This window comes from Lemur catta, chromosome X (genome assembly GCF_020740605.2).
Source record: "Lemur catta isolate mLemCat1 chromosome X, mLemCat1.pri, whole genome shotgun sequence".
Classification (NCBI taxonomy): Eukaryota; Metazoa; Chordata; class Mammalia; order Primates; family Lemuridae; genus Lemur; species Lemur catta.
Genome location: NC_059155.1, coordinates 61,984,952 through 62,004,575, shown reverse-complemented (window position 1 = coordinate 62,004,575; position 19,624 = coordinate 61,984,952). Strand labels below are relative to the sequence as shown.

The 19,624-nt window shown below is 42.5% G+C and overlaps 2 protein-coding genes across 2 annotated transcripts in view; both read right to left on the bottom strand.

Annotated features, from left to right (window-relative positions):
* CLTRN (collectrin, amino acid transport regulator) overlaps nucleotides 1–19,329 on the bottom strand; it is a 33,244-nt gene extending 13,915 nt beyond the window's left edge. Inside the window, exons 1-4 of the mRNA XM_045538333.1 lie at nucleotides 19,193–19,329; nucleotides 18,818–18,876; nucleotides 13,998–14,083; nucleotides 932–1,045 (exon numbers count right to left, since the gene is read on the bottom strand). Coding sequence (XP_045394289.1) covers nucleotides 932–1,045; nucleotides 13,998–14,083; nucleotides 18,818–18,876; nucleotides 19,193–19,250 — 317 coding nt within the window. The 5' untranslated portion in view covers nucleotides 19,251–19,329. The remainder of the gene's footprint in view (nucleotides 1–931; nucleotides 1,046–13,997; nucleotides 14,084–18,817; nucleotides 18,877–19,192) is intronic.
* LOC123628559 (prothymosin alpha-like) lies at nucleotides 8,911–9,177 on the bottom strand. The gene has a single exon (XM_045538335.1). It carries the CDS (start codon nucleotides 9,175–9,177, stop codon nucleotides 8,911–8,913), a length of 267 nt encoding a protein of 88 aa, XP_045394291.1.
* Nucleotides 19,330–19,624: the final 295 nt, after the last annotated feature.

Sequence of the window (19,624 nt, the reverse complement as noted above, 5' to 3'; positions counted from 1 at the left end):
TCAAAATAAAAATCAAAGGAATGACTTGTCCCTCAAAACTTTTTACATTTATTAACTCATTTAATCTTCTCAGTAACTCTGAGAGAGGGGTACCATAATTATTCACATTTTATGAATGATGAGAGGAAGGCAAAAAGAGGGTAAGTAACCTGTCTGTATTCAAATAGTTATCAGAATTAAAAACCTAGATGTTCTGATGCCAGAGTCCATGTGATCTTAAACCATCATACAATAGTGAAATACAAGGTGTTCTTGCCAAAAGAAGACAATACTAAACATTCTTAGCTAATATTTAACATATTAACTGCCATGTGAGTTGTATTTAACTCACTGTAGTGTTGACCCTGGGGCCTCCTGAAGCATAAGTAACTCACACGTCTCTTCACCTTGGGAGCTGCAACAACTATTTTTCAAGTTGCATATAACTCACACACAAGAAACAATAAAAAATAACAAATTTTTCATTAAATTAGAAAGAATCATTTTGTTTTTGAAGTTTATATTCTATTTTCATAAGAAAACACTGTGGCCCCAAGGAAAAAATGTTTTTTCTACTGTATCAGTCAATGTGTTAAAGCAGGATTTCTCAACCATAGCATGATTGACATTTTCAGCCAAATAATTCTTTGTTGTGGGGTGCTGTCCTATGCACAGTAGGATGTTTAGCAACATCTCCCTACTCAAAGCTGGTGGCACCACCACCCCCTCCAGTTGTGACAACAAAAATGTTTCCAGATATTTCCAAATGTCTCCTTGGAGGCAATATTGTCCCTGGATGAGAACTACTAATCTACACTAATCTCTAATAGAAACTAACAAAATGAAATCTTTGACATTTTAATAAAGAAATTATGTGTGGAGCAGGGAGAGAACTCTTCAATATTTATGAAAACAAGTGAATTAATCAACAAGTTGATTGACCAGTGATTACCTTATGGCTGACTGTACCTCAGCAGCAGGAATGGTGTGATTTTTTGAAGGGTCTGTAACCACAAACCAAAATGACACCCTCTGGGTTACATTGCAAAGTAGGACATGAGCAATTCTGCAGACAGTGGAAAGAAAAAAATGCATTAGAAGAATATCATTCCAAATGGCATCAAGCCATTCACTCTACTGCTATTACCATTTTAAGAGGCATCTTAGCTGTGTTTGAAAAGTCATTTCTACCATTATGAAGAAAGGTCTTAGAAAGAAGAAAATTATATAGGAAATTCCCTTTGTTTCAAAATCACCTCCTTGGGAATCATTCCTTAAATAAGGAATCTGCAAAAAAAAAAAAATAGTGGAGACTATTAGGGATCTCATTCTCCATCACCTGTTGGTGACAGCTCCCCACTCCCTCATCCCTGCCTTCCTGAAGACTTGGCTCTTCCCTGAACCACAGAAGACTTTGGTGTTTTCTTATCAAGCTCCTTTTAGTGCCCTGCCCATTTGGCCTTACATTTCTCAGATCCAGACAAAATCTGTTGCCTGCTCTTGATTCAGTACTTGCTCTGTCTGCCTCTACTTCTGTCCCTCCCCTACCCAAACACTGGGGCCAACCCAATAGGTGGCTTCTGAACATATTTTTGAGGGAAAAGTTCTCAAGAACCATTTCTTTTACATCATCTTGAACAGACCTCCAAACTCGAGCACTATGATCAATTCACCAGCAGTCTTTGAATTCTTTGTTTTGTAATTAAATGTTTTTCAACTGCAAATTCACTCTACTCTGTATGCACGGATTACCATTAAAAGGGAAAAGAGAGAAATGATATTAGTGTTCAGAGAGAAGATGATCTACACGTGGACGCACGGAAGCTGGAAATTATAGGACAGTTCACATAAAATCAGCATTGCAGGTACTAAAACATAAATCCTGGACGGCTTTGGCCATTTTCTTAAGAGCTAAATTGCAAAAAGTGACATTAACATCCATCCTAGAAGAATGAAATACACATCACCTTTACTGAATGATTTGTTTTTCCTTAAAAGACCATCCAAGTGTATTATGTTCATTTTCACAATGATGAAAGACAGCACCCTCTGTCCATAGGTATCCGCAGTTTTCAGGACCTGGCAGAACTTCTTATATTTTCTGCCTTTAAAGGTCAGGTACAAAAGTACAGGCAACCACTAGACCCATCTGCCCAGGGCCAGGTGCCTGGGACCAGCAGTGGGAAGGACAGAGACTTGAGCTTCCCTGGTCCTCGAGATAGCAGGGGCGGCCCCGCCCACTACTACTGCGCCCAATGACGTCTCCGTGTCCACATGGTAACAGCCTAGCCGTTACTGGTTGCTAGGTCCGGTGGCCAGAGGGTTCCGAGCGCCCGACGCCCCAAGAGCTTTCCTGGCTCTCTGATGCCAACAGTCACTGGCCTCTGCAGCCTTCATCCCTGCCCTTGTTAGGAGACGTCGGGGACTTGAGCAAGCCAAACCTGCCCTCGAAGCCACCTGCCCATGACACCGCTATCATGGGCAACTGCCTGAGCCGGTACCTGGGCAAGTACCTGGGCAGGTACCTGAGCCGATACCTGGGCACGCCCGAGGCCTCACAGCCGGCCGAGGAGCGCTGGTCCCTGCAGCCCGGGCCAGCCAGCCGCGCCCAGGCCCGGGACCACTGCAGAGTCCAGTACGTGTATCGGCAGCGCTGGGTCCGCACCCAGGCCCTGCCCAGCGTGCCGCCCGGCTGGAGCTACGCCCAAATCCGCAGGGCCCTGGTCCCCGAGGCCTGGAGGCGCTTCCCCAACGGGCTCACACCCCAGAGCACTGTGGGGCCTGATCTCTCGGACGTTTGGCTGACTTATATGAAGCGGTGGCGTTGGAGCACCCGTAACCCATGTCCAGTCCGCAGCCCGGTCACGGTCAAGATCGCTGCCCCGCAGCGCCCAGGCAGCATCTACCGGTCCCCGCCGGCCGAGGAGAGCCCAGACCCCTGCGCCACCGAGTCCGTGCTCAGGGCCCTCAGGCCATGCCAGAAAGGCAAAAGGAAGTTCGACGGGCCGCTCTGGTTTGAGATCCCGGACCCCAAGCTAAGGAAGAAGGGCCCGGAGCCCCGGCCATCTGCCTTCAGTCCCATGAGCGGAAACGGCGTGGTGCCCGTCTTCGTTCCCAGGCCTGGGCCGCTCATCGCAGACCCGCGCCGCTCGGGAGCCGAGAGCCAGAGGAGGATGGGCCTGCGCCCGCCCGGCGCCCTTCCCGCCGCCTGCCCGATCTGCCAGGGGAGCAGCGCCGCCGCCGCCGCCGCACCACCGCAGCCTGGAGCCCGGCCGCCCCCCGCAGGGCCTGCAACCTGAGTTCCAGTGGCCCTGAGCACACCCAGCCGCCCGACGCCCCAGCCCGCGGCCCCAGCTTCCCCGCCAGCCCTCGCATCCCCCGCCCGCTTCTCCTTGCCCTTGGAGTCCGCCCTCAAGTTTTCCAAGGTTTCGTTGCTCTCGCAACCCTGGCCTCTCCCCTGCCCACCCGCACCTGCCCTGCCCCCTGCCCACCTGCACCTGCCCTGTCCCCGGTGTGCTCAGTTTGCCTAGCTACAGTTCAGTATCCAATGATTCATTGGTAGTAACTGAGCAGTAATGATCAATTGTTATTAATAAAATGCATTGGCTCTCATTCAAATATGTGATGATATGTTATTTTAATATTTAACATTTAATAATTATTGAGGCGTTTAAATACTATTTCAAATGTCCTGCAATTTAAATCATCATTAATAGGCAGCTTTATTATCATAGAGATTTCATAGTCTTTCTTTTGAAGACCCTCCGCCGTGGTTTTTCCAACTTAGCACTATTGACGTTTTAGGCCAGATCATTTTTTGTTGGTGGGGAGGGGCACTGTCCTGTACATTGTAGGGATTTAGCAGTATGCCAGGCCTCTAATGTCTAGGTACAGTTATGACAATCAGAAAAATGGCTCCAGGCATTGCCAAATATCCCCGGGGTACAGAGGTCAGAAGTCACGCTGATGAGAAGTCACCACTGAGGCACAGCGACCTCTACCGGCAGAAACAAGCCAGGTCTCCGCAAGTGTGCGGTTTTAATGATACATACCAACATCACGTAGTGATGAACAAAATGAAGTGGCTCATGCCTGACCAATTTTGTAGAATGCTTTGGGATGTGAATAATTCCTGTTCCGGCCTTAATAATAATCAGGAAATGCAAAATTGTTGAAAACTAGCTACTGTTTTAAATTTTTCAAATTGCCAAAAATTAATAATTAAATAATACAAAGTGCTGGTAACAACACATGGAATTGGAATCCCAAACAATGCGGTGGGAGCCTACAAGTCCTGCCACTCTAGAGTGGCATTTGGAAGTGTTTCCTAGAAGAGAAAATGTGGCTACTAGAAACTCCCTTGCACACATACACAGACGCTGATGAGGATGTTCTTTGCAACACTCATCATCATAGCAGAGAATTGGAACAACCTAAATGTCCATCAGTAGGGGAATGGATAAAGTAAATTTGTTATATGCTATCAAGGAAATACTGTTCCACAGATTAAAGGGAAGAAATAGCTCAGGGTTTCTCAAGCTCAGCATGATCTAGCCAGATAATTCTATAATGTGGGGATACCCTGTGCATTATAGGATGTTTAGCAGCAAACCTGGCCTCTATCCATTAGATATCATTAGGACCATCTCCAGTTGTGACAGTCAAAAATGTCTCCAGGCATTGCCAGATATCCCCTGAAGGAAAAAAATCACTCCCCTGGTGGAAACCATTAAACTAGAAATACATATTTTTTAAATAAATGAATAAGTTTCAAAAACACAACATCAAGTGAAAAATACAGGAGGTGAAATATTATGTGTAGTACATGCCATGTACATAAATTAGCCAAATATCAAATAGTATTCCAGGCATAACAGCAGAGGCAGAAACCAGGTAAGAAGTCATTTGGACACTTTGCCTGTATTGTTCTTTCCATCTAAAGCCTCTTTAAATACTGTTCAGAGATGAATTTCATGGCATTCCCCATTAGAGAGTCAGAGAATACAGCTGTAAACAAAGCAAAGTCCCCTGTTGCATGGAGCCTGCTGTCTCAGGGGGTAGAGACAGAAGATAACAAGTAAATAAATGCATATTCTGTGGCAGGGGGTTGGGGGAGTACTGTAAAGAAAAATAAAGTAGGGGAGGGATGTGTACAGCTCCCCTAACACAGCTATGGTCCCAAATACTCTCCTCTGTTCCCATCACCGTGGAACTATACCATGAATTCAAGATCTTTAAATTTATTCAATTATTCCATTGGGTGGTAACTCACACTTTAATATATTACCTTAGCAAAGAAAATGAAAATATTTCATCTAATCAGAAATAAAGATTTCCAAAAGATTAAAATTGTTGCTGAAAATATTACAGTCTACCTTTTCAATGGGGATAGTTATTGTTAGATACGAAAAGTTCCTGGACTGACTGGAGACCATTCTCCTAAGTGAAATATCACAAGAATGGAAAACAAAAAACACCACGTGTACTCACTATTAAATTGTAACTAACCAAACAGCACTCATGTGCACAATAGGATGTAAAACTCAACAGAAGTCAAAAAGGGGAGGAGGGAATGGGTGAAATCATACCTAATGGGTATGATGTACACTATCTGGAAGATGGGTACACTTATAATCTTGTCTCAAGTTGAGAACCATTGGAACATAGGACCTCTCAGTATTATCTTTGCAACTCTTTTGTAAATCTAAATTTTTTTCAAATTAAACACACACACACACACACACACGCATATACATACATACAAATATAAGAGCAAAATAGTTATTTAAAACATTGCCTGGGTACTGTAAAATTACCTCAAGAAAAAAACTAGGCAATGTTTCATTGTTCTTAATAACTTTGTTGATAAAGAGATAACAGATAAAAACATACTTTGAAATTAAGAAAGCTGTATTGAAATGTAAAATATTGGAACCCATTAGCATAAGGATGGTCTTAATAGCTATCTAAATTTTTTAATAGTTCTGTTATATATTCAAATGTAAAAATATTTATTAAAATGCCTCCTATTATGCTAGCATCTTAAGAAGAAATATTTCCATCATTTCTCCAAGATTGATATTAGGAAAAAAGGTGAATGGTTTTAGCTGCGTGGGGTCTTCTTCAACAGAAGAATATTAATTGCCCCTCCTACATAATGGTTCTGCCCAAAGATGTAACTCCTCTAAGATTTTAAGCAAACAAAAAAGTAACCTGGGTGATCAATAAATGTCAACAATAGAAATATAATTTTAGAGATGTGTTTATATTTTGGTCACACATAGGCAGTTGTACTAGGAATTAATAAGCCCGCTCTCTAAAGTGGCAAGGTTGTGGAAAAGCACACCCCTGCTCTGAAGATAGACAAGGCAAAGGCTGTATATGAACATGGAGACTCACTCATGGGCTGGGCTTCTTACTTGCTCAGATGATACTTTGAGAAATTAACCGATGTCTTGGCCTCCCCAAGGGTAAGAAACTGAGGTCCAACAAGAGCTAAAACCCAGGCAATGAGGAGCTACTTCTACCATGGCCATTGTGTGCCATGTCCAGGATGGGAGCATCCTCCCCCAGGACTAAGGTGGAAGAAGAGGAAGAAATGGGTGGGCAGGGGCACTGCTTCCTCGCGTCCACTGCACCTCAACAGACAGGCCTCTGGCTTAAGAGCCAGGATGTTAAACATGCTTCATTCACTCACAGATATTTACGAAGCACTAACCTTGGTTAGCCAATATGGTTAGGGATGGTTAGGAAGAGAATTCCTACTGCAAGGGCATTTAGATTCTATGACTTTTCCCATAGTAACGGATCCAGGAATTTAGTGAGGTCAGTCAGTGTCTTGAGAACATTAAAAACCAAAGCAGAAGACAATAACTCCCAAGATGCCAGAATGTGCACATAGTTTCATGCTCTGTCCAAGAATAGATCTAGGACATGGGGAGGTTAAAGCCTTGCACATTTCATGTGGCTGGTCTGCAGTCTTTGTCAGGAGGGTCTCTAATCCCTGCCCTGATTTGAATTTCATGGTCTCCAAGCAAAGAACACCTGTTTTAATTGTACCAGTTACAGGGACACTATGGACACTATCAAATTTGTCCATCTGCCACAAGTAGATTTTCTCTGGGCCCTGGGACATGAGGACAAGGCCCAAGTCTGTCTGTCCTATGCTGTGAGCCCCTATATTCCTGAAGCATAGTCCATGTGGGGCATTCAGTAAGTGATTGTGAAAAAAATGGATGGATGAAAGAATTAAATAGGATAAAATAATAAAGGTTAACATCTTGCTGATTATGACATTATTCCCGGAGGGACAAACTGAGGAAATAAATTGGGCCAGGGCTCCGATGACAGAAAAGGGAGGCAGGGGAGGAAGGAGATGATTTTCCAAAAACTTTGTCTCCCCAGTTACAAATACTCAGAAAACAAAACACCACAGAGAACTGTCTAGTAAAAGAAGAATCCTGAATATAGTGCAGATGGAGGTAGCCAAGAAGTGTAAATGTGAGGAGAGAAAGTTGGCGCTAAAAAGGAAGTAACATGAAGAATGATTGTACAGAGTTCAGTAGTTAATTTATTAAGGAACCAACCAAAGGATACAAGTTTCTTACAATTACAGATTATGCGCAACTAGTGACTTCTCCATGGTCTTTCTTCCAAATGTGGCTACACTGAATGTCCAAGGTTTGCACAGAATAGAAAACTAATCACCCAACAAGCACTTATTGAGCTAACTACTTTTTTTTTTTTTTTTTGAGACAGAGTCTCACTCTGTTGCCCGGGCTAGAGTACTGTGGCATCAGCCTAGCTCACAGCAACCTCAAACTCCTGGGCTTAAGCGATCCTCCTGCCTCAGCCTCCCGAGTAGCTGGGACTACAGGCATGCGCCACCATGCCCGGCTAAGTTTTTCTATATATATTTTAGCTGTCCGGCTAATTTCTTTCTATTTTTAGTAGAGACGGGGTCTCACTCTTGCTCAGGCTGGTCTCGAACTCCTGACCTCGAGCGATCCACCCGCCTCGGCCTCCCAGAGTGCTAGGATTACAGGCGTGAGCCACCACGCCCGGCCTAACTACTTTTTAAAGTGTGTTTTGATGTAACAAATAAACTGAAATGCCATTAGCACAACTAAATAGAAATCCTACATTTTTAAGATTTTAAATATGGTCTGATGAAATTATTTACATATTTATTTATGTTGTTAGAACTCCTCAGCAAAATAAAATTGCAGTTTATTGTTGGATAACATTGTTTCCCACATGCATCAAACAGACCAAAAAATAAACAGCAACTTCATGAATAAAAAAAGGGAAAAAGAAACCTTTATCTTTAGCCCTTTCAACCATCTCATACCAACCAACTACTTGCAGGATAGCTAAATACATACACAAAAAAAGTGAATGCTCGGAATAAGATTGGTTTTTGTTGCTGTTTTTGCTTTTCTTCCAGGTCTTTTTCTCCTTTGAGATTTATTAATATAATGAACATGGTCACACCACAAGTGAAGTCAGAAGTAGGACAGAGAACGCTTTCAAGGCTGGTTTGGTCATCCAAGATCTTTTAAAATGCCTGCCCCCTAACAATATGTATAAAAATATAAAACGTATATTTAAAAATACTAACAAGTTTCCTTTTTAAAGTGCTTTTAAGAAAAAAAGCAGGGCCTTGGAAGTTTTGTTCTTTTTTCTTCCCCTGTTGCAAATTCATGCTGTTGGTTTTGGTTGGGTGGTGGAGAGCGCTTGTCACCCGCAGTGGCGCTGCCCACGGTGGGCGGCCCTCCCTACTGGAAGGTGTACACATTTAGATTCTGAGACCCGGTGGATGATGAACAGGTCACAGCAGACTTTTTTTTTCAGTCTAACTTTCCCTTTTTTACTGTCTAGTCCTCCTCATGTCTTCCTCTTCTTGGTATCGACATTGTCATCCTCATCATCTTAAACTGCCCATTTGCCCACAACGGCCTCAGCTTCCTCCTCTTCCTCTTCCTTACCATCGCCTTCCTTCTCCTCCTCCTCTTCCTCCCCACCTTCTTCCTCTTCTTCATCTACCTCATTGCCAGCCTGCCGCTCTCCATTTTCCTCAGTATGGTCCCCATTAGTGGGGGCATGTCTTCCCTCTGCTGCCCCCTCCATGACTTCCTTCTTCTCCTTTAAGTCCTTGCTGATGATCTCGGAGCTGGGGTCCAAGGCTGCATGTGACATGATGGGGCATGCCGGTGGGTGATCCAAAGCAGCGAATTAAAAAGAAAGCCAGAGTCAAAGGACTCTGGCGACAAAGCTGCCAGACTCCCACTGCAGTGGCTGTGGCCAGTCAAACCAGGAGGGGGGCCCAGAAACAATGCAATGATGGCTTTTCAGAGCAGCCAGTGGCTGATGGAATTATTTGAATTCACTTTAATAATCATTTTGGCCAACTGTTTTTACCAAGAAATTATATTAACACATGCACAAGTGGCTTCTTTAAGCAAATCACTAAAAAGAGGTAAAAGTGTTTACTCCCTTTCCTCAAGGGTGGGAAGCCCTGGTCTGAAGGTAATTCTCTAAGAATTGGCTCCATTGCGATTTTCCATCAGTGGCAACAGGGCTGACCACTTCCAAGGGGTGGTAAGAATCAGACTGTTGTTTCTGGAAATCAAAAGGACTAAATGGGAGCTGGGCTGCTGTTTTACAAGCACAAGACTGTTAATCCCCTTACGATGGATACAACAGCACCTTGTTCCTTTTTAGATCACAAGACTGATCCCTGAATAATCAGGCAGAGGAAAAAATCCACTACTCACCCAACACCATTTAACTCAGAAAGAGAAAGCCATGCCTGAGTTACCTCTTCTTGTTCTATCTCTCTTGCTAAAAATAATAAATTATCTAAAAGCTGATATTTGAGTAAATAAGGCAGATAAATTCCCCAGTTTACCCGGGAGATAGACTAAATGTTAGACTTAGATTATAGCCTCCTTAGAAACTCTTTTCAACATTTTAAAATTCCTATGAAACTCTTCTAGTAAATCTGGCCTAAATCATAAATAGTTGAAAACACTTGGTTGCCATCCTCAATCCAAGTCCCAAGAAAAACTCCAGTAACCAGACCTAATGAAACCAGACCTTTCTCTTAACTTCATTTTTCCGTCTATCTTCCACTCTGGTTCTAAGAAAATCCAGCAAATAGCGCAAAAACCATTTGCTATCAAGATTTGTGAATAATGATTTTGAAAGGATTGTCTTGTTGCTGTCACATTTAGTCCATCTTTCTATAATATCTACATGGCCAGGTTCTTGGGTGTGGGCCTGGTGCAGTGTGGGACCTGGCCTTACACCTCATTTTAATCTCGGTGCCCAGCACACAGCAGGCTTTCAGAAGAGGTCACTTAATTCTGTGGACCCAGCCACAGCAATGCAGCTCCTCCGGCTGGCCTCGTGGACCGCAATGAAGGGAGAGGTTGCTGTTTCTCACGCCATTGCCTTTGGGCACTGGGTCAGCTGCTTCTTCCTCGCCTCCTGGCAGCACCTGGAGTGGATGGTGTAGCTTTCCTGTAGCTTTCCTGCCGCTTCCCTCAAGGAAAGCGTCCCAGCCAGTCTAACCCAAACTGCCCTCCTGCCTCTAATCTACGTCTGTGCTCCTTCCAGCAAGTCTGGCAGGAGCAGAGGCCCTGAGTGGGGGCTCCAGCCCTTTCCCCCCAGGCTCCCCTCCCTCCATGCATGTGCTCCCCACCCCCAGGCTTCATTCTCCTCGTTTAGGGGCAAGAAAGGGAGATGGGGATGAGGTAGATAAGAAAAGGCAAAGTTCTCTTTCCTGGACCAGAGTCCTCTGTGGTTCCTGCTGCTGTCAGTGGTCCACTGCCCTGGCTGCTCTCCCGTCACACCATCTTCCCCTGACATGGGCAAGGGGCTCTGAACGACTTCTTACACACACACACACACACACACACACACACACACACACACACGCACAGGCTCTGCTTCCAGTGGTCCACCTACAGCCTCGCTCACTGCCTTGTGCTGCCCTGCAGTTGGTTCTGGGCCAATAGGCAGTGACTCCATCCTGTTCCTTGGCCCCAGGAATGTATTCAGGTTGCTGTCCCAGGTATGAGCTCAGTGACTGAGGACACCATCCTATTCTCTAGAACTCCCTGAGAATGTCTGCAAGTTGGGGAGCATCCAGCCAGGAAATAGTATGCCAGTCTCCCCTCTTACAGACAGCTCCACCCTCTAAGAGCAGTTCTCCACGTGACTTGAGGTAGGCAGGGAAACAAGCAAGACTATTACTCCAAACCCATCACTAGCGTGGAGTGGCATTCTGATCAGAATGGAGCCAGTTGTCAACACCTCAAGGGGCTGCACTGGTGAATCTGCACGGGAACAACTTCCACCCCCGTCCTATGGGGAAGGGGGTGGACATGCCACAGCCCTCTCCGCAGGGCCACACCCTCTGCCGGTCTGACCCTCTCAGGGAATCCCTGCCTCCTCCTCCACTGCCCACCTGGGCAACGGCCACTGGACCAGAGCAGCTCTCCAGTAAGTCCTGCGTGGAGGCAGCCAGGACCTCTCTTTAGAAATCACATCCTCTACCGTAGCCAGTGAGGGTCACACTGTCAGTGTGTGCCAACGGCAGCTTCCAGATATGAAGAGGCATCCTCAGGAAATAATGAGCTCTGTATCACTGGTGGTGGCCAGACTTGATATAAGAGATATTATAGTAAGGAGCGGGTAAAAGGTGGGATGAAAGTGAGTGTATTCGTCATTCTGTTAATCACTGGAATGTCTTTATTTTCAGTTCATGTGATTTGTTTTATTCTTTGTGCTTCACAATATCTTCAACATCTTCGCAATCTTAGTGGATAAACAATGAGAGGGAAAAAAACAACAAACAGCCAATGCCCAAGATTTGGATCCTGAAGCCATCCCGGAAAGGGATACTTGCCACACTCCAGAATTCATTCTGCCCACATTGGCACCCAAAGACCTCTGGAAGGCGGAAGGTTTAAAACTGACTTATTTGCCACGCTACTAGTGTCTTCCATCCCCCTGCCACACTGGAGAGGGGCAGCCCCTCTGCGAAGCTGTGTGGTGCCCTTTCCCATAGGAGAAGGCTGTTCACGTAGGGATGCAGCCTTCTTTGTGGCAGTGCGTGTAGAATCCGGCACAGCACGTGGATTGCATCTTAAACACATGCCGCTTCATTAAGCCGCCCTCATCACTCACCTCCCTGACAGCAGTATTGCTGGGACCCCTCCCGCCTGACCCTTTACAGAAAAATATTTACTGACCCCTGGTCTAGTTTGCAGTTTCAATTTTGACAACTGGCATTGGCGATACAAGCTTTTATATCTTTTGTGTGCCCAACTGTACCTAAAACATCTTTTAAATAAACTAGATCAGACATTCACAGACTCCTACAATACCCCAGGTTCTGAAGGAAGACATTTCAAAGGTGAACTCCTCAAAATTAATCTAAAATATTACATATGTATATTAATTTTTCCAATGAACAGAAACAATTGATTTAACTTAGCGTGTACCAGGTGAAATGTGGGCACTTGGAAGAAGTAACAGTGCCATGAACACAGCAATGTGTAAAACCTGCTTTACAAGGAGGGCTAGAAGAAAATACCAAGAAGCTATTCAAGGGGTTAGCAGTGTGAGAAAAACAGTGGCTTTTTTTCTTATTTTTTCTTTTCAATATTTTGTAATGTTATCACCTAACTTTTGTTGAAAAAGTCATTATAAATAGGTGTGAAAGAATGCTGTAGTTTAATGGCATAAAATATAAGTAAATATATTTTTTAATCTGTAAAATAGGAAAAAATTTACTTAGAGCAAAATTTTCTTTTACTATATACTTCCTTCTTTTATTTTTTGAATCATGTGAATATATTATTTAAAAATATATATCCAAAATATACGTGTGTATACACACAAATACATGAATCATGTATTTATTTTGTTCCCTCGGATTCCACTCTTCTGTTTTATTTCTTATATTCATAGCCCATGAATCAGATATTGTGGATATGAAGGAAACCAATTAATAGTAATCCTCTTCACCAGGCCCTAAATCATTATAAAATTAAGACCAAAAGTTGAAGCAGATAGGAGACCAAACTGAGAGGCTAGGTTGAAGGATATGACTTTAATTAGCAGGTAAGTTTTCTTCCTAATTTAAAAAACATCCTGAAATGAAATAAATTCACCTACATGGTCGCATGTAGAGTGGAACTGGGGCAGGTGTTGTCATGTACCGGAGTAATATGCAAGATATTTAACATCCCACATGATAGGACACCTACTAATCTAAACAGTCCTCAGTTATAAACAGAAAGTACAGCCTTAGGGTGTACGTGCCTGTCCATTTGGGTCCTGATTCTGTACTTAGCTAGGGAGTAGCACAGGAGAATGCCTGCCATCATTTGGGACAGGCTAGCTCCCAAAGAGTCAGGAAACCATGCCCAAGTTCTCCTTCCAGCTCACCAATCAGATAAATCATGTCACCTCTCAAGGGAAGGAATGAGGGAGAGAGTAGTGAGAGAGCAGGAGTGTTATCCTCATCACAAATATAGAAGGAAGGAAACATCATAAATAGAGAAGATTCCTCCAGAAGAATAGACAAAAATATAAAACTAATAAAAGTTGTAGTAAGCGCTTTTAAGAAAATAAACAAAATGCTAAGAGTGGGAAGAACCTACACATATTTAGGTCATTTTCAAAGTGAGAGTAGAGTTCTTCAATATCTATCTACCTATCTGCAAGAAAAATTACACAATAGAAATGTAGAAAGCTTAGGACACATCATTGCAATTTAGGGGCATATTTATCTTCATATTACCTATTGAACAAAGAGCATTGTTGCAACATGATATAAACTCTAAGCTGAGCTAGATTATAAAAGTTTTTTAAAGTTCAATAAAAATGTGAGGCCCTTCAAAAGATTAAATTAATAAATTATCTTCAAGATCAAGGTTTGAAATAATGTACTACCTCAAATAATACTGTAAATTATCAGTGAAGATTTCTCACTGTTTACTTACTCTGTTGCTTCTCTTTTGGGAATCTTTCTCATGGAGAAAGCCACCATAGCTCTGAAGAGATATTCTTCATTTATATCCCAGGCATACTGAAAGAGAAGAAAAATAAAACATTTAGAGGCATGTGGTAAAAAATGGTCCATTGGATTCTAATTGTGTGCACCATAGTGGTGTCCCCACTCATGCTCGCTCTCTCTCTCTCTCTCTCTCTCTCTCTCTCTCTCTCTCTCCCTGTCACTGAAAACTGGAGACCATGATAGATCATATCCCCATAATGTTCAGGGCAGTGTTTCTCAGAAATTCTACAATTCCATGTTTGGTGTGTTGCACTGTCTTCCTCAGAACTTGCAATATCAGTTGCCAGTCAACAAATAAGGCATTTGAACATTTCACCCTGGCTGTACATGGTCCATTTCCTTCCTCCCTTCCTCTCTTCCTTCATAAACTCCCTCCCAGTTTCCTTTCCTTTACTAACATCAGTACAATTTTTCTATTTACTTAGCTGGAAACTTGAGTATGTTATGGGCTGAATTGTGTTCCCCCCACCCACACACATACAAAAAAATTTCTGTTGAAGTCCTAATTCCCAATACTTCAGCATGTAACTGTAATTGGAGATAGTTACAGAGATGATTAAGTTAAAAGAGGTCGTTAGGGTGGACCCTAATCCAATATGACTGGTGTTCTTAGAAGAACAGGAAATTCAGCACAGACTGGTACAGCGGGAAGATGATGAGCAGATAGCCATCTACAGGACAAAGAGATCTGGAACACATCCTTCCCTCACAGCCCTCAGGAGGAATCAAACCTGTGGACACTTTGATCTTGGACTTATAGCCTCCAAAACCAAGAGAAAATAAATTTCTTTTAAGCCACCCAATCTGTGGTACTTAGTTACAGCAGCCCTAGCAAGCTTATATGGTCTATTTGACTCATTCATGCAGCAAAGTAAAAAGCCTGAGGCAAAAAGAGACTGGCATGTTTAAGGACCACCAAGGAAGCTAGTGCAACTGAAGCACAAGCAGGCAGGGGGAAGGTAGAAATAGCTGAGGGGAGGGGAAGGACTGGGTAGAAGGGAGTTGGCATATAACAAGGTCATTGTCAGGATTTGGGTTTCACTCTGGGATAGGGAAACATATTTTGCTATCATTGCCTTTCTCCTCTTCTGGTGAGGGGTCCATAGTAAGCAAAAATAAATGGCTCCTAAATAACAACAAAAAAAAGTATCACTCAGTTACCTTCTCTGGGTAAGAAGGTTTATGACTGCACCTCTTTCTAGCTCCTAGATACTTTTATAATATATTCTTTAAACTTTCTTCAATTGCTTCTTCCCCTTCGCCCTATTCTGTTTAGCCCTATCTTATATAACTCTGCCGTAAGCCCTATCTTATATAACTCTGCCGTAAGATGTTACCATCAAGAAGAGAAAATTCAATCTCTTTTTTTTCCTCACATGCATGTGTTGAATATTGCATTTTAATGTCAGCTTTAGATCCTATTGGAAGTGCTCCTTCAATCTTTTAAAGTGAACTTTTCATTTTATATTATACCATGAAAATTTAAAAATAATTAACTGGCTCATGGCACATTGTTTTTGATAATACATTTCTTTCCAAAATTAGTTTTACTCAGAATAACAGTAGCTACAGTCCAATCTCATAAATAAATGAGCAAAACATAAAGCAGAAATGAATCTGGTTAAAAATAGCACACAAACACTCTTCAAACATGGAAGGCTTATTAATAGAATGCAGAGATGGGGAACAGGCCCACTCAAGTGTAGAGAAGAACAATAAGCTCCATGAGCAAATGCGAATGAAGATGCTAGCCAGCTCTCCTTGGCACATGAATTTAAGTTGCTTTTCAGATCTTGGGAGTGATTTGACCTGATCTCCTGTCCTTACATTGATTCCTCTTAAAAACAAGAGCATAAAATGGCTGGGTAGGAGTCCAGTTTTGGTCACAGGACAAAGCCCCAAACTATTTAGATCAGGACAGGATTGATGCAGTTCTAGATCAGGTTAGGGATCCTGCTAGTGGAATGAACTTATCTTGGGTAAGTGTGAAAAGATTGAAAGATTGTGCATTGGCCATAGCATATTTCTACTAGGGCATTCAAAACGTGTCAAAGAAACAGGCTTCACTCATAAAAGGAATTGAGCACATGTAGTGATGAGAAAACATACAACTTACTCTACAGCCATACCACCCTGAATGCACCTGATCTCGTCTGATCTCGGAAGCTAAGCAGGGTTGGGCTTGGTTAGTACTTGGATGGGAGAAAATGTACAACTTAGGAGAGGAGAAGGACAGAGATACTAAAGCTAAACATTTGTATACTGTATGTCCCAACAATTCTACTCCTGGACAAATATCCCCAAAAGAGAAAGCATATGTGTACAAGAATGTTCATAGTAGCTTAGCTACCTGTTGTGCATATACTTGACACATAATAGGTGCTCAATGTGTGAAATTGAACATACCTTTATGTTCCCACATATGGCTTCATAGACCAGGTGGTGCATACTAATTGCATATACTTACTTATCCATCAATTCAGCTTCCTTGGCTTCTCATTTCAGCAACACTTGTGCCAAGGCCCTAAATGTCCCTGGCTCACCTTGCTTTTTGTACACATCTAAAAACCCCATGTTTTAGGTAAGTAATCAGTGGGGAAAATCACAAAACAGGTGAGTTGGTTTAATGCTAAATTCATGATGATCTACCCCTAAATTGCCTGGGAATCCCTTAGGTTTCTTCATCAGTTCTCAAATTCATGGGCCACGTGACTATTTCAAACCTCACCTTACATCTCACTGAATGCCTTTGAATTGCTTCATAATTCATAAATACATCTCAAGTCATCAATTTAAACTCTCCTATCCTCCTGACAAGATACAAAACTTCCTCCATAGACACACGTCCTATCCACCTCTCCCCTGAAGTGCCAGACACGCTTATGCCTATCAGTGGCTATTACCTCCCCCTCTATTAGGAACGCTTCCCCTCGGCCCTTCTCAGGATCTAAACAATACCAGTTTCCCCCTCTCTTCTGCGTATTCAACTCTTACTGGGGCCTGTACATTGCTTTTTAACCACGCTCAAGTCTTTCCATTCAAACAACAGCAAAGACAAATCACTTTACGCAATCTTCCTTTCTTCCACCTCTTGCTGTCTCTCTCCTGCCCTCCACAGAGAAAATTCTCCGAGGAGATGTCCACACTTGCGTTTCCACATGTTCACCACCCATTATTTTTAACTGTCTCCATTATCTGCCTTCCAGCTGTGCTAGTCCACAAAGCAGCTCTCTCTACAGCCACCATTGACCTCCGCATTTCCTAATGCCACGAGCATGTTTCAGTCTTCATCTCACTTGGCCTCTCAACAGATTCGACGCCCTTGAATGCTCCCTTCACCTCAAAACAAAACTCCCCAACACAGCCTACTTAGTCCTTGGCCTGGGCCCTCCTTTCTTTCTAAGTTCCTCCTCACTGACTCAATTCCAGACATCTCAGCCTTCTTTCTGTCTTTCACTCTCACCAACCTCTTTCTTGTGATAAGCCTTTGCACATACTGTTCCCTCCACCTTTCCTTCTTTTACCCCTGGTTCGCTTCTCCTCATGCTTCAGACCTCACAGCAAGTGCCAGGTGCTGAGGTCCCTGATGAAGCCAAAGCCCCTTTGTACTTCCTGTTTCTTAATACTTGTCAAGATTGCACGTTTGCATTTGGTTTACTGAATATCTAATGGATGACCGATTCTCCCACTACTATAAACTCCACAATGGCAAGGACAGGCCTAATTTTAAATGCCATTGCATCCCTAGAATTCAGCATGGTGCCTGCATCAGAGGACCCTGGGATAAGCAACCCTACACACTGGCAAAGAGAGTGGATTCTGCAGTCAGACTTGTCTGGGTTCAAATCTTACCTGTGACTTGCTAACTTGAGATATTGAGCGAGTTACTTAATTTCTTTGCACCTCAGTTTTCTCATCCATCCAGAGGGAATGGAAATACCTGTACTACCTTCCTCAAAGGGTTGTTGTGAGGGCTAAATGACTTGATAGGAGTAAAATGCTCAGGAGGGTCCCAGCTAGAACGTAAAGTAAGTTCTGAATAAATGCTGGCTGTTACAGCAATCATTACTCATTAAGTAAATAATAAAATAATACATCTGTGGACTGGCCTGAAAACAGAATATCTCTAAGTTTTTTAGCACTCTTTTTTGTTGTTGTTGTTTCTAGCCCGAGGCATGTTAATATCAGCTTCCTAATGGGAAAAAAATTTTGCAGGCCACACTGGGAAATGGAAACTAGAATTAGACAATATTGTCTTATTAATTCAATGGTGTTTACTGTTCCTGTGAGTATTTTTTAACTTCTATTTCATAAGCATATATTTCATACTGTTACTTTGAAAATTGAGAATGGAGGAAACTCATGTTGGAATTGAAAAATTTGGAGCTACGAAAGACATTACATGGGTAGAAGTGCCCCTTCTTTTCAATGACTAGAAAACTGAGGCTGACAAAAGCCCTGTTGCTCCACCAGGCCAGGTTGAGATGTTCATTTTCTAAATTGTTTTGTGTAATACAAACCTTCACATATTTTCTAGCATACAGTGCAGATTAAATACTTTTAGGCAAACCTACTTTATTAACAATTTCTATTTTACTATAATCTATCTTTGCTTTAAGAAAAGATCAGATTTGAAGTCTTTAGAAATAATTAATTTGAGATTAACTATGCACAGAGTCCCATTATTAGAGAAAGGGTGTTATTAGCAAACAAAATTTAAAATGAACACTCAGGTGAGCCACTTACTGCTTTCTTTCCAAGAGCTGCCTTGATGCTAAGTCTCACTTTAAAAGCATTTTCTGCACCTGCCAGAAAGAAAAAAGAAAGAGAAGTATATGGTGATAAGATCCATCTAAACAAAACCTGATAAATTCTAATATTTAATTCAACTCAAAACAACAGAACACAGAACTACAATTAAGCTACCCCAAATACTCCTGAAAGTTTAACCAAAATCATCATAGATGATTTTAAATTTTCTTTCAAACTCATCAAACAGTTATGACCCCAACTTTCAAGCCATATCACGTGTGCAGATTTAGAAAAATAGTTCTTTCAGTCAATGACTTGTCAATCATTCAGAAAAATGCTAATCTATTTTTAAGTTTCAAGGCTACGTACCTGGTTGACAGAGTTGAGCATGAATAGCAGTCACCAGAAGGAAGAGCAGCCACAGCATTCTTTCAGAGTGGAAAACACAAGGCAAACTGAGAAAAAAAAATCCACCCTGCACTTAAAGCTGCCTTAGCCATTCGGTGACCCGGATTAGAATATCAGAGAAACAAGCCAACCACCGTCTAAAACGTGTAATGATTAACAATCATCATTTGGGTTAATACTTCCATAAAAGCAGCCCATCTCCTGTCACTTATTCACAAAAATCTATTTGAAAAGCAGATTAGTTGTTTTTTTACAGACTCTATCTCAAAAGAATGTTTCCTCTACTGTCTCAAAGTTGGAATCCTCCCCCCACCCCTTCTGTGGTTGTCTGGTTAAGTGCACAATGGAAAGCACTGAGTCCTTTCTGGAGGTTTTCCTTGGCATGAACTTTCC

What these genes read in the sequence shown, in the direction of transcription:
- LOC123628559 (XM_045538335.1), bottom strand. Translation starts at nt 9,177, where the DNA reads ATGTCACATGCAGCCTTGGACCCCAGCTCCGAGATCATCAGCAAGGAC.